At 40.6% G+C, this 15,415-nt stretch overlaps 1 protein-coding gene across 1 annotated transcript in view; it reads right to left on the bottom strand.

Annotated features, from left to right (window-relative positions):
- The window catches only part of NXPH1 (neurexophilin 1), a 628,822-nt gene extending 617,927 nt beyond the window's left edge, over positions 1-10,895 (bottom strand). The window contains exons 1-2 of the mRNA XM_030201049.1: positions 10,857-10,895; positions 9,770-9,933 (exon numbers count right to left, since the gene is read on the bottom strand). Of these exons, the coding sequence (XP_030056909.1) occupies positions 9,770-9,823 (54 nt within the window). The 5' untranslated portion in view covers positions 9,824-9,933; positions 10,857-10,895. The remainder of the gene's footprint in view (positions 1-9,769; positions 9,934-10,856) is intronic.
- Between the last annotated feature and the right edge of the window lie 4,520 nt (positions 10,896-15,415).

Genomic DNA, 15,415 nt, shown 5'->3' with positions numbered 1-15,415 from the left:
ACATTTAATGGTCAGGAGAAAGACTACAGTGTGGTTTGTTTTTCCAATGCTTTAGACTGAGGGATTCTGGAATAGGTGGTAAGGCTTCACACAAGGAAATTATTTCATCTTTCTATTGTAGCAGCCAAGAAAAAAAATAAGACAGTAAAGCTCGATGCTCATCTCTTGACAGAAGCCTTCTCAGGAAATAAAATGTGAGAATCTAGTTTCCATACAAAGCAGATAGACAACCGCCTGAGAGCCTGGGTACAAGTGTTAATAATTAGTTAGATGCCAAGAGACTTGGGACCATCAGTGAGAAAGCACACACCAAATGACTACTAATGTCAACAAGGTATCCAACAATCAAACATAGACTCTGAATGAATCTCACAGCTTGGAAAATAAAAATGCTACTGATTAAATATGCTGTAAGGAGAAGTAATGTCAAAAACTGTGGATGTAGAAAGAGCAACAAAGAACTGATATCCATTATTTTCCCTGGTATCACATCACACACAATAAAATAAGGACACTATATTCATGACTGTAGCACCTAAAGTGTGACAAATTGAATTAATAGCTCCTATCATGAAATATCCCTCTGTGAATAAAAAAGTATCAAAACTTCATGTTGCCAACAATACTAAACTTTACAATATCACAGCCAGTAAGGATGTTCCAGCTGAATTAAAAAGTCACAGATACCTCACTGTAATTCTCATTGAATTCCCTGGTTATATTGGGGAAATACTGTGATATGTTGTATCTTTTAAACTGCAAAACAAAATAAAAACAAATATTTACTGTATCAGTCTACACTGTTATTAGATCATCAAAGTATGCTTTACTGTTGTGCATTATGATTACTTTAAAAATTGGTATCTTTGGTAAAACATAAACATTGATTGCTTCCAAGGATGAACTGAGGAGGATAGTTAATTTATCTAGGTAATGTGAGAGGAACTGAACTGCTGTTAATATTTAGCTGGCTTCTGGGTATATATTGATACTTTTAGTCTCATTTTCCTACCATATATCAGAATTCAATAGGATGAGGAGGAGAATTTTTTTCAAAAGACTAGCTCACTCGGGCTCATAATTGGATCATTTGGCAACAAGTAGAAAAGATGGACGGTACTGATTAAGAGGATAGAAATGACAATCACAAGTTCAAAACTATGGTGATGTCATTAATCAGTGTGTAAGTAGAGCAGCTGCAATGTCATCTGGCTGATGGAGGAGTATGATTTCCAGGGCTATGCTAAGTAATGACTAACTTCTAGTAACAGGCTAAAGTGACACACCATTATTTACCAGTAGCAAGTTCCACCACTGGGTGCTTTGAATATTTTTCTCTGACCCAAATTATAATAAAAGACTTGTCCAAAATTTTGTCCCTGTGGCCTAATCAATTCCCATCACATTCCTTTATTTTAAGGCTTTCCATCCATCATCAAACTACACTTTTCTTGTCAACTCTCCCTGTTTATTGGCAACTGCATGTCAACTCCAAACCTCTACAGGATCAGTTTCTCAATAGAAACTTCAGATTTATGTGATTGTGGAACATGGTTAATTATTCTCTCTTATTTAAACTAGAAAGCAAACCTTCAGCGGCTTTACTAAATAGCGTTCTAAAAAAAAATAACACTGGTTTTCAACCTAAGACTAGAATGCCAAACTTTCAGTCCTTTGCAGAGGAATGGTTTGGCAGGCCTAAAATTAAATCAAAAGCTTTGAATAAATAAAAGAGGGAGCCTAGTATTTGATCCTTAGAAGAGAAGTGTCCTTATTAATTAGTTGCTACCAGTTGTTACTCTGTTACTGTTTTAATCCATTACCTTGAAAAACCAATCAATAAGGTTTTTTCAATTTAAGGGATCCATTAAAATTACATTTAACGGATTCAAATGGTTTTGAAGAAGTGCTTTAATAGACTCCATCTACAAGACTAAATGCAAAGAAATGTGTATACCAAGATAAAGGTGTTCAGTATTTTTTTCTGGCTTCATTATTTTCAGACAATAATTGAAGCTGGTCTCCCCTTGGAATGTCCTCATAGATATGCAAGTGCTATTTAACCATCCCTAGCATACATGTACACAAACACACACATAAAAAAAACTTACAGGATAGATAGATAGATAGATAGATAGATAGATAGATAGATAGATAGATAGATAGATAGATAGAGCTACATTTATATTAATATAGCTATTATGGACATACCCATTGTCATCTCCTATCAAGCACAAAAATCAGCAGCCCTTGCCTCCCTTCCCACCTCCCTCCACCCCCCCCCCCCAAACACACACACACACACAAAGGCACAAACAGACCCAAACACATGCCATCCCTGTGCATCTCCATAGTCAGTACCATTTATCCCCAGAGACTCTCTTCCCCCACTCTCATGTTCCTAAATCCATTACGCTCTACTTTCCACTTCATTCCAGAAACTAATTAAGAAGGATGACTGCTGTCGTCTTGGTTTTTAAGACTACTTTACATTACAGACAATATTTTGGCCTTGGTGGAGGCTGTGCCAAGAGAGCAACAACGTTGTTTTTGGTTAAGTGAAATAAGGAAAGACCACAACCAAGTCTAGGGCTCTTATGCTGAAAAAAAAAAAAATCAAGATTAAAATCGTTTAACTGAACGTTTGATGAGCTACATTGGAAAATTACAAAAGCATTTTCCTGCTCCCTTCTCTTTCTCCTCCAGGACCAATGCAGTTTACAACATGTTAAAATGCTCTTGACCCGAAAAGTACTGGGATATGGAACCACAGTGTTAAAGTCATCAAAGCTCCCAGATCAAATGCTGTGGTTCTCCTGCACGACCAGAAACCATTTCGCGCTGAGAACTGTCCGTGGTGCTGAAACAGCACTTCACTTCCAGTGCGGCAGCGGGTTGGGAGGGACGTCTCAAACATCGGGATATTACAACATCCATTTTAAAGCGTCCAAGCGTTCCCCATAGAGACGACTATTTCCAAAGAAATCATCCACATGCAGAGACTTAGAAAAAAAAATCTTCCATAAATGTAGACCCAAGCTTTGGTTGATACCAGGAATGCAGGGAAGTGCACACGGTCCTACTAATAGACACTTTATGTGCTTTTCCCAGTCAGACGCAAGCATCAGCTTCCTAGTCTAACCAGGAAGTGTATTTGCATTTGCCATGCAAGGCTAATGATTGTCGAATTTACAAATACCGAAAATATCTGTGGTAGTGTGAAAAACTTCAATGATATTGATTATTGAACAATTCTGAAGTGAAAGAGAGTGTTGTCCAGGCTAAGGATTGATGTCATACAGAAAAAAAAAAGTTTTATTTTTCTGCCTTTGCTTTCCAGTGGAAAAAGCAAGGATTTTCTATGGGTTAAGCTGAAGTAGAGAGAAGGGATGAAACATAATTCTGCCTTTCTCACGAGAAATGTCCAGAACCTGTGTCCCTCCATATAGTAACCCTAATGAATTCCGTTTTCCACTCCTTCGTTTGGCACCATCTTCCTTTTGCCTTTCGTCAGTGGCAGAAGAAATTATAAAGGTTTGAAATCCCGAAAGCAAAGGAACACGCATCAGATGGTTTCTAAGGAAACACCCGCTTTTCCTAAGCATCAATTTGTGTTATTGTGAGTAAAATAAATAGACCAAGACACCCTCTAACACGATCAATCCTTGAGCAAATTAGGTTGCATTTTCTATTCAAAAGATGCTGGCGTTCTTTTGAGAGGTTTGGTGAAATTCTACCTTTCACAAGAACAGCTTTCTGGGATTTTTATATAATTTGGACTCTAACTGCCTTGCAAAATATTGCACTCAAGTAGAATAGTTGAGCATCAAAGATTGTCTGTGTTTTTACATTAATACAAACAGTTGTATGTTGGTTCTTTTTCGCTCATGAACACAGTAAACCTTCTGAGCTCTATGGTATGAAATCACATTTTCCTATTAAAAGGCTAGCTCCAGTTCAAAAGAAAATAAACTTCAAAATCAGCAGCCCTGTTAAAAGTGCAGGCAATTTTGCCTAACACTGAGAATCCGCCAATATATATCATATCAATAAAAACTGCTCTTCAAGAGCTTGCATGGTAATTGAGATTGGAGATCTTTTTTGATATGGGTTGGCATTTCCTCATATCAATCTGACAGAGCCAAGTCAGGAAATTGCTGGTAATATTCATCTAGGGAGCACTTTCATTAAACGTAATTCATTCGACTTTCACAATAAATTGAGTGACATCCTTACAGCAGAGCCTTTTTATCCTTGATGAAGTGCTTGCCAAGCTTTGTGGAGGGTTTTTTTTTTTCCAGTTTATTGTCACAATCCTTAAAGCAGAATCGTCAATATGTCAATGTGCAGCATAAAATGCTCAAGCAGTGTTTACAAAGTACTCAGTAGGTTGTTGAATGCTGACTTATATGACGAGCTGGTTGAGAGCTAAACTAACAGATAATCAACTGGCCTAACTTTACCCAAAACACAGTTGTGAGCAATCAGAGCTAACCACACAGCAACAATGAAAGGGACGGAAGACAAGGAAAGGGCGGAGGAAACCTGAAATACGTGTAAAAGAATTTAAAAAATAAAATAAATTCTAGTAGGAAAGCAAAACAAAGGGAATTGGAAGCACTTGGTCTATCAAGAATCATTACAAACACCCCCCCCCCCCCCCCAATTATTAGCTAGGGTATCTGCCGTGAATTCATTAAATTAGGAGTTCGAATGCGATCTTCAGGGAAATATTAAAGAGCTTAAAACAGCTTTGCTTTCCCCCTACCGCTGTATCTGAAATAAAAGGCTGCAGCCATCAGCCAAAGCAGGTCAGCTAATATTGTTTGACATTTAATCACGTTCAGATACCTCGCCCGATAAAGGTGAAGGGAGAAATGCAAAGATCAATTATTTTCTCCCTTATTGCAAAGTTAGTTGATTAGATGAGTTAATATTTTAATTACTGCGAGAAAAGACCTTAAAAGGTTGGTAAGCCTGACCGCAGTTTGTACATGCATTCTTTTGATTCACCTGAGAAGAAAGAAAAAGTTGAAGAAAACAGACTCCTAGATATGAGCTTTTCAGTAGCTTGGAGTCCTGTGGCAAAAAATGAGAGCCTATGATGAAAGTGCTTGCCAGATTAAAACAATCACAATAGCAACACTTTAGAGCAGTAAAAATGGAAATAACTAGGCTGGCCTAGGTGTTTTTTGTCACCGTAGCCAAAAACTATATACCTCCTTTTTTGTTCCCTGTAAAATAAACAAAGCAAAAGCAGATGAACCCTTTCAAACCATTTCCCAAACATGTTAACTTGGCAGGCCTGACTTCTAGAGACTGCACAAACATCAAACTCTTCCAGATTTTCAGCTATTTAGGTGACTGGGAAAATGCGGTGGCCTCAGAACCTACTTTGCCACCGAAATTCTATCGATTTCACAGCTATCTGATTTTTAATTTTACACCTTGTGGTAGCTAATTTAACATATCCAAAAAATAAAAAAGGCAGGGGAAGCAAACACGATTGCAAATGAGCCAAAGGTTTGTCACTCTTCGCCATGAGTTAACTGTTGGTAGGAATCACTTGGCAGTGCTTTGCCCCACCTTCTCAGATGGGGTTAGTCCTGTAAACCCCAGCCCATCAGTGTAAGCAGTGGCTCATTCACATCCTTCTTTCTGGGCTCTTGATATCAGAAGGCCAGAAAATCTCTGTTCCTCTGGGTCCCGGAGATGAATTGGCTCCAAGAGGCTTGCACAGTAATAATACAAAATCCTTCACCTATTTTGGGGTTACCCTAATAAACATTCATGCAAAACAGAAAACCAAGGGACACTTTTACACGACGCCCTGATTTTGCTTACAGTCATGAGCTTTCTAAACTGACTGAGTTAGCAAATGTCTTGCTTATCTAGGGACGTCGTAAGCAGTATCCTGTTACTTGCTCTGGGCATTGTGTAACTTTCCTAGGATGGCCCAAGAGGAATGATACATGCGTACTAGCTGAGTTTGCACAGTATTTATATTTCTGGGCTATTGTTTAAAAAAAAAATAATACCACCAGGTGACTAACTTAAAATCTAGCACTTACTATTCAATCACCACAAGGGAAGACACGAAGAGAAATAAAGATCTTTAGGTACCCAGAACTGGTTTTAGATCTTTGGAGGAATACACTGTTGATATCTATGATTTGCTTAATCGTGGCAAAGTAGAATAAAAACAGAACCACATATCCTTTTAATCTGTCACAAAAATATCTCAACTTTTTCCCCCTTTGAACATAACATGGTGTGGTAAAATCCCACTACTGGGATTAATTTATTTAAAAAAAAATGCACCCTTCAACATGTAAATTAGAGTCTAGCGAATCCTGATTTCTTAACTTCAATAGTCTTAAAATATATGACCTAAAAGATTTCGTTAAAAATCGCTAGCATGGAAATCAGTTGAAAATCAGATGATATCTTTCATTGAGCAGTGGTTACGTGGTCTCCAAACTCAAAATACTTCTCTATTTCTCCATAACTAATGGAATTTATTTCCAGAGTGTACGAATATGCCACAGTCCTTCCTTCTGGCCTGCATTTGAGAAGCCTCCAAATAGGTTTGCCATTGCCACATATAGCGTTTTGCTACACTCTCAAAAAAAGCATCAATCTAATTTATTTTTCTTTCAGTGTGTCGTATTATAAACATACTGAAAACAGTCCAGGCAAGAAATGAGAATGAATCCTACCCTGCTCATTTAATATTTAGGTGTTATGTTACCTGGATTCAAATGCAAAAGGCCTTACGAATAACATACATGACTTTTATAACACAATGCATTTGGTCTTTATAGGACTAGCCCTAAAAAGAAAAGATCAGTTTACTTGTACCTGAGACTAACTGAATAAATCAAGCTAGAGAGTGGTGTGTAGACTGGAGTGATTTTATGTAGTAGTAGCTTTTCATAAAAAGGAAACTATTTCTCCCCATGGAATTTTTGATCATTGAGATGTATCTTTTCTAGCAATGAGTGATCGTCCTTTCTAATAACAGATATTTGACCATCTGAAGAATAGAAAACAGAAAGTACCAAGCTTCATTATTTCATATTTTCTTTCTGATTAGAAATCTCTTGTATTGTGTCATTGTGCGCAAACTAGGTGCAGGCCAGTGTAAATCCCTTTGCATTGTCACCCTTAAATTAGACGTGATTTACACGCACAGGAGAGGGGGGGAACCCTTGCTTGTTACAGCACCTTTAGTCACCACAGTAAGCGTTTTGTTGAAAAGAACACCTTAAAATCAAGAAACTTTCAGTGGGGGAAAGAAAGCAGTGAGATTTTTACACCTTGAAAGTTTTTGTCCTTCAATTAAAGTTTTAATCAGGAATTCATGCTTCAGTGCTTCAATGCCAGCATAAAAGGCTATTACAGGTATTTAATGCTGGCCTTGTTTAACCTTTAAAGGTTGGCTCTGTATGCAAGAAATATATGGTATTGACGTGCAACTAAGCCCCAGGCAATGCTGGGAAATTTTTTCCCTATGTGTTATTATAGTACATTTCTTTTTTTTTTTTTTTTTTAACTTTCTAAAAAATGGTTTTAAATTGTCTTTTTTTTTCCCCCTGGTTTTATTGTTCCTACTTATGGCCGTGTCTTCAGTAAAGCAGGAAAACAATGTCCTCTTTCTGTGTTGCCAACCCCTGCGAAAAAATGCATTCAGGTAATGAAGTCTGTAACTAAACGGTAATTGAATCAGCATAATTTGCACACTGAATGGTTTTCAAATGCTCCCAGTTTACAATTAAAGGAGAATTAATGCTCTCGTTGTTCAGACTGCAGCGCATTAGAATAAATCCAACACTGTTGTTGTAATGAGAGGAAAACAGTTTAACTGCCAAACACTACATTTCAAATTTAACACAACATATTGATTTCACTTCTGGTTTTTGACATATTATTTTCCACTATGACACTATAGTTTATCTGCTATGAAATTCCCGTGGCGGTCTCCTCTACTTCCTAGTTCTGCTACAGAGCCAACCTAAGTTCATGACTTTAGGCTTAGAAAAGGTTTGGCCGTGTGCAAACTATGTATATAATAATAGGTGTATTAAATGCACTTTTACATACAATTCAGTCTATTTGGTTTTTAGTTTGCACAGTTATTATAGATTCTCTCAATACATCCTAACCTAGTTCTGTGTACATTTTTTTAACTTGTCGTTTCTGATTGTCCAGCTTTGTCTCACTGCATCCCAAGTCAGGCTTCCTCCACAAGAGCATAAAGGAGAGACTATCTTTAAGTCACTGCTAAATAAAAGCAAAGCGAATCGATTTTCCCTCCGTGTAGTGCACATCCGTCTGGTGAGGCTCAAACTGTACAAGCAGGTGACATTTCGAGAGAGTGCAGCTGCATCGGATGCCCCAGTGTTCACCTGCTTCCCCAACGTGCCAGCCCCTGACCAAAGGAGGCGTGTGGTGCCCTCTGGTGGACAAGTAGAGCAAGTGCAGGAAAGCCAAAAGGGTGGGGGTGAGCTATGGATTTCAGTACACCACTGAAAAAGTTCAAGACCCGTGTAAACTGGCGCCTGTTATTTAAAAGAAAATATAGCGGTGGTAATTCTTCTTCCCACTGCCACCCATATGATCCTAGCCATCTCGGTAATATGCTCTCAGAGATATCAACCCATTCATAGGCCACGGAACTTGCGGGCTGAAAACTTGTTAATTTAAGGCTTTCGGTGAGTATCAATCATAGCCTTTCGCCTCTTGAGACAGACCAATGGACATGTTTTCTCCCTAATCGTCTTTAGCTATGTTGCAAAGCTTGATTTTCTATAGAAGCCACAGAACATAAGCATATTGAAATGTCTAGCACGGTAATACAAAGCAGTTATTCAATGGCAATTTTACAAATCCATCAACATATATAGCACGTATACAGAGATATATACGCTAAAGTGTGGCTTCCCCAAAATTAACCCCACTATAATGCATTTGTTCAGAAAGAGAAGAGAGCCTGTGATATAAAATGACAGGAGCATAGTGTGTGACACCTTTATGAACTGAGAATACTGGATGAGAAAAGACATTTTGTTATCCGGCTTGGTCCGGGCGGACTATAAAGAAAACGTACATAAATATTAACATATCTGACCTCCTCCAAAAACGTACTTTCTGAGCGTGCCACAACGCCTACCCCTCGTCTCCCTCTTTCAAATTATGGCCAGCCATGTTATCTTACATAAAAATGTAGACCGGTGCTTTGAGCCACCTTTCTGGATAGTGTCAGGCACCTGAAAGGCTAAGGAAAGGGCACGTTTTCAGACCCCTGGCTTGCTTGTGCACACATACAGTTTCCACATTCTAGTGAGCTGGAAGGAATAAGCTGCAAAGGTAAAGTTATCCACCAGAATAGAACTACAAAGCTTAAACGTCCTTATCTACCTAGCTCTTTCCTTGCATGAGGGAATCAGTCCTCCCCCTTGCCTGCGCCCGCTGATCTCAACATGCTCAGAGGTCAGCTGCGAGCATCATGCTGTCCACTGCCGTTAACCTGCGATGCCTGGGCTCAAAGGCAATGGCAAAAATAAACTTGAGATCAGCTCCGGGTATCACCAAAGAGTCTTCCTACAGAAAGCTCTGGCCAATATTTCCAACTAATCCTCCTGAAGTTGCCGGAGCAAAGTGGTCTCGTTTGAGATCCGAGCGATTTTCTATTTCGTGTCGTTTGCAGACTAGCGCGGAATCCACCCCCCCCCCCCCCCCCCCGAACAAAGGGGTGAATGAAACTTACCAGGTAGAGAGTCGGCTGAAGGAGAAGAAGGGCGTACCAATACACAGCCTGCATCCTCCCGGCTCAAACTTCCTCCGATTTTCCTTCCTTTTGTCTTTGTTCTTTCAAGAACATAGATCCACACCTGACATCCACTTTACAGAGCAAGGAGAGCTCTCACCAGCCTAGACAAGAATGAAATTATAGACCCCATGACCACAAGACAAGATTAGACTTCGAGACAGGGGAGGAAGGAATAGGGGGGGGGGAAGTAAGTTGGAGGAGTGATTTTTCTTTTAAGAAAAAAAAAAGTAGAAATAAAAAAAAAGATTAAATTGGGAGTTAATCCAGCGTTAAGAGCGAAACGGTCGCACGCTTAAGTGACTGTCAAAGATGCTTTTGCGGAGGGATAGCTGGCGATCAGTCCCTTGTGGGTGCCCGACCAGTGCAGGGTGCGGGGAGCCTGTGCTTCCTGGGACACAGCCTTTACAGCCTCTGACTGCCAGCACCGGCTGAATGTTTTTTTTATATCATCACTGGGACGAAAGCCGGCTGCTGGATCACAACCACACGCACGGCACAGCAGCAGCAGAGGGAAAGAGAGAGAGAGAGATAAAGAGGAGGTGGGGGTGGGGGGAGAGGGAGTTAAGACGGAAGGGAGTATGTGCCAGATACCCAGCTTGGGGACCAGGGTGCTCTGCTTTGCTCTGCACGTTGGAGATCGGGGCACAGCCTATTTGCATACAGAAAAAAATACGGGAAAGTAAACACATCGTCCCCCACCCCCATCCCCAACACCCACCACATTCGCCTGTGACTTCGGGAAAGCTGCGATCTCCTCACGAAAACTGTCTGCTTCTTGATGGGGGGTGGAGGAGGAGAGAGCAGATACAGGGAGAAAAGGCACTGGAGGGGTTGAACAGTTGCTCCTGCAAACAGCACATCGTACCGTGTGGTTTTGGAGAGGATTGTGCATAGGTCGGTATTTGCCCTCTTCACCCAAGTACTTCTTCCCCCCCCCCCCGAATGCTTCATAAGTGCAAGGGTCGTATGTGACCCCATGAGCAGCACACCCCCCCCCCCCCCCCCGTGCTCCTCCAAAACCTACCTTAATGCACGTTTCACGCATCCATCAGTAACAGGGGGCCCTCGGAAACTACATGAGATAGAACTGACGTGCTCAGATGCTGTTGATACTCCATGAATCTCGTCCATATACGAAACTTAAAGCAGACCTGCAGTTTTGCCTGGGGAAGGAGTGCACCTAGATCTCCAAGCCATTTGTCTCTATTAAAAAAAAAAAAGGCTGGGCTGAGAAAACGAACAGCGAGTGCTGCAATTTAAGTTTTGATAAAGTGTGTCTGCCTGAAAAGATTTCAGCAGTTCGTTTTCAGACGAAGTCGCTCGAGCTGACGCTGCTGCTGCTGAGAATTAGTTAGGGAAAAGACTAGTACATTGATCACCCCCGTCTTCTCCGGTCCTAGACGGAGGACAGTCGGAGAAGTGCCTTCCAGCGATACCTGACCCTGCCACCAGGAGGCCCCCCGGGGCCATCCCGAGTTAGAGAAGGGGGCTGTGGCTGCTAATCTTCGGGAGTAGAACAGTGATATTTACGGCGGGGAACATTTTCTGAAAGTAATTACTGTCTGGTGTTAAGTACATCGCCGTGGACGGGACGCCGAACATTCGGCAAAGAAACGCAGACGGCATCGTTTCGTTCTCCAGCCGTTCACTACCAGCGAAGGTTTGGTCACCAGTTGGGGCCAAGTGGAAGCACTCGTGCCAGCCTTTTGTGTGTTCAATGGGAAGAGCTGTCAAGTACCCGCGAATGCCAGCGTTGCCAGCAGCTCAGTGGCAGCCCTGACATCTGGTGTAGGGCTGCCAGCTGGCACTAGCAGGAAAGAGGACTTGTCGACCTTGCTTGCCTCGTTACAATTGTCCCCTCCATATGTCAGAAGTTTGTTGTGTACGTTCCACAGTTTAAAAAATCAAGGGGGGAAAAAAAAGACATCGGAGCATGCAAGGTTTCCTCTTATCTGACGGGACGCATTGTGAAGCTTATCATCTCATCAACCGAGAGAGAGAAACTGTTGCTGGAGAAAAATACTCTTATTGTCCTGAGGATGAAATGTGCTGGTGATTAAGAAAGCTTTCTATTTTCTTTCTCAATTGCCCCATACAATGTTGCTCACACTTTTCGAGCCTATTCGTCCACGAATGTTTTGGAATCAAGAATGCAATATCTTCACAAGTCCTTGACTTCTTAGAGTATTCATATTGATTGGTAGTTCATAACACCTGAATAATATTTTTACTGAAAAACGTGGTCTGAAAACTGCACCCCAAACACTTTCCTGTGTTCTTAATGGCAACTTTGGGATCCTGATTTTATTTCTTTTGTAATCCGCACTGAACCTTTTGGTAATGTACTGGACTGAAAAACCCATTGAATTCTATTCTATTCTATTGTATTTCTAAGGTTTGATAGCGGTTTTAGCATGCATTAAAACCCCGGATTCTACATACGGTGCCTGAAAATCCACAAGGAAGCCGAAGCATATTCTATGACAATACACATAACTTAATTGGTTAACTAGCTAATTGGATGTTAACAAGCAATTATCAGCACTAATTGGCATTGAGATTTATATGCATAACTCGCTAATTGTATTCTATAGCGTGGTGCACCTAAAATTCTAAGGGGTCCTTTTAATAAACTGCGGTAAAAGGGGGGCTGCGCTAGCATCATCATGTGCTTTTGACGCACGCTGAGGCCCCCTTTTATCTCTGCGGGTAAAAGGCTGTCTTTTTTTGCTGGAAAAGAAATGGGAATGTGATAAGTGAACCATGTGCTGAGCAGCCATTTTGGGGGACAGCACTTACTGCCACCCATTGAGGTGGCAGTAAAGGCTCCCACGCTAACACGGAAATGGTGCAAGCGAGGGAGGTGGGAACTACTGCCAGGCTCCTGCAGTTGCCCAGCAGTAGTTCCAGATCGGCGCACGGCCAGAATGTTGCTGCATGCCAACACTTTAGTAAAAGGGTCCCTAAGCCACGTAGTTGAAAAAGGGTGTGGCCATGGGTGTTTCTAAAATCTATGTGCAGAATGCACCCCATGTGCAGCTAATTTAGGCAGAGGGATTTACACTCAGTAAAATGTAGCCTAAATAGATGTGACCAAATTTGGTTGTGTAGACCTACAGATGGGAGTAACTAGTGAGGTAATTAAATTTGCTGATGACACAAAGTTATTCAAAGTCGTTAAATCGCAGGAGGATTGTGAAAAATTACAAGAGGACCTTACGAGACTGGGAGAGTGGGCGTCTAAATGGCAGATGACGTTTAATGTGAGCAAGTGAAAAGTGATGCATGTGGGAAAGAGGAACCCGAATTATAGCTACGTCATGCAAGGTTCCACGTTAGGAGTCACAGACCAAGAAAGGGATCTAGGTGTCGTCATTGATGATATGTTGAAACCTTCTGCTCAGTGTGCGTATTATTAGGAAAGGAATGGAAAACAAAAATGAGGATGTTATAATGCCTTTGTATCACTCCATGGTGCGACCGCACCTCGAATATTGTATTCAATTCTGGTTGCCGCATCTCAAAAAAGATATAGTGGAATTAGAGAAGGTACAGAGAAGGGTGATGAAAATGATAAAGGGGATGGGACGACTTCCCTATGAGGAAAGGCTAAAGTGGCTAGGGCTCTTCAGCTTAGAGAAAAGACGACTAAGGGGAGATATGATAGAGGTCTATAAAATAATGAGTGGAGTGGAACGGGTAGATGTGAAGCGTCTGTTCACACTTTCCAAAAATACTAGGACTAGAGGGCATGCGATGAAGCTACAATGTAGTAAGTTTAAAACGAATCGGAGAAAATTTTTCTGCACTCAACATGTAATTAAACTCTGAAATTCGTTGCCAGAGAATATGGTAAAGGCGGTTAGCTTAGCGGAGTTTTAAAAAGGTTTGGACGGCTTCCTAAAGGAAAAGTCTACTAAGAATGCTGCCCCCCCCCCCCCCCAGGATGTCCCAATGGCTTATTTTTATGCGTTTTCCCATGGACTTTTTTTTTTGACAATGGTCACAAAAGTAAAATGCACTGAGGGGTCCTTTTACTAAAATGTGCTGAAAATGGTCTAAAGTAGTGTGGGTGCAGGTTTTGGGCACGTGCAGAATCATTTTTTAGCGCACTTGTAAAAAAGGTCCTTTTTTAAATTTTGCCGAAAATGGACAATCGTCAAAATCAAAATTGCTGCGTGTCCATTTTGGGTCAGAGACCTTACCGCCAGCCATTGACCTAGCGGTAAAATCTCACGCGGAAACCGGGCAGTAATGACCTATGCATGCCAAATGCCTCTTGGCGCGCGTCCGATACATGTGGCAGAAAATAAAAATTATTTTTTTGGCTGCCCATATCGGACATGGACCAAAAATAACTTACTGCAAGAGCCACATTGTAGCTGTGCAATAACTCCATTTTGGCGCACATTGGGCAAGCGTAGACGCTTACACAGCTTACTAAAAGGGCACTTGAGTTCTATATATCATGCCTAAAAAATTAGCACTGAAAAAAATATGCCTAAATTAGGTGTAGTTTATAAAGTACACCTAAGACCCATCCAAACAACTAAGTTTAGTCACAGGCAGTTACGCCAAGTAAATGCCTAAGCTTAAATTAGGCACAAACTGAGTGCATTCTATAACAACATGCATAGTTTTAAGAAACACCCACAACCCACCCATTCCATGCCCATGGCTGTGTCCCTTTTTTAACTAGGCGCCTTAGAATTTACCCTCATTATTTTTACAGAATACACTTAGACTGGGGCTCATTTTCAAAGCGCTTAGACTTACAAAATTCCATAGTAACCTATGGAACTTTGTAAGTCTAAGTGCTTTGAAAATATGTTAGTCAATTGTGCAAGTAAATTCTAATTAATGCCAATTACTTTCAATAATTGCTTGTTAATTGGCAATTATCAGTGTTGATTAGCTCATTGTTCAATCAAGTTGCTTGTACAAATTCAGAAAACGACTGTGCAACTTTAGTCGCACTATATAAAATCTAGTGGAAAACATCTAGGAAACGGCCATTTTCAAAACAAAAAATAGACATTTTTCTAGTTTGAAAATGGCTAGGTTCGCCACTTGATTTTTGGACGTTTTCAGCAAAACATCCAAATTAGATTTAGATGTCATATCAAAAAGGCCACTTCACATCGTTTTTGAGAAATGATGACCAGAATTGTATACAGTACTTAAGGTGTGATTGCACTATGGGATAATACAGAGGCATTATGATGTTTGTTTTGTTTTCTTCTCCTTTCCTTTCCATTTATTTATTTATTTATTTCTAAATAACTCATTTATATCTAAGTGGAGATACATCCAAAATGTTCACAATCATAAAAAAAACATCATAAAGTAACATTAGAATAACAAATGTGTCTTATAGAACAACCCAGAAATTGGTAGTGTGTCAGTGTATGCCATATACCTGCATAAATAATAAAGCTTTAAGATGTTTTCTCAAGCTAGATGTCTCCGACAGCAGTCTTAAGTATCCTGGAAGGTGATTCCATTTCTCAGGACCCACAAATGAATCCTGTTTGCTTTTTTGGCCTCTGCCACAAACTGAACAAAAGATTTCAACATGGGGCA

The sequence above is a fragment of the Microcaecilia unicolor genome, chromosome 1 (genome assembly GCF_901765095.1).
Source record: "Microcaecilia unicolor chromosome 1, aMicUni1.1, whole genome shotgun sequence".
NCBI classification, from domain to species: domain Eukaryota; kingdom Metazoa; phylum Chordata; class Amphibia; order Gymnophiona; family Siphonopidae; genus Microcaecilia; species Microcaecilia unicolor.
Note: the sequence above shows the minus strand (reverse complement) of the source record. Positions and strands in the feature narration are given on the sequence as shown.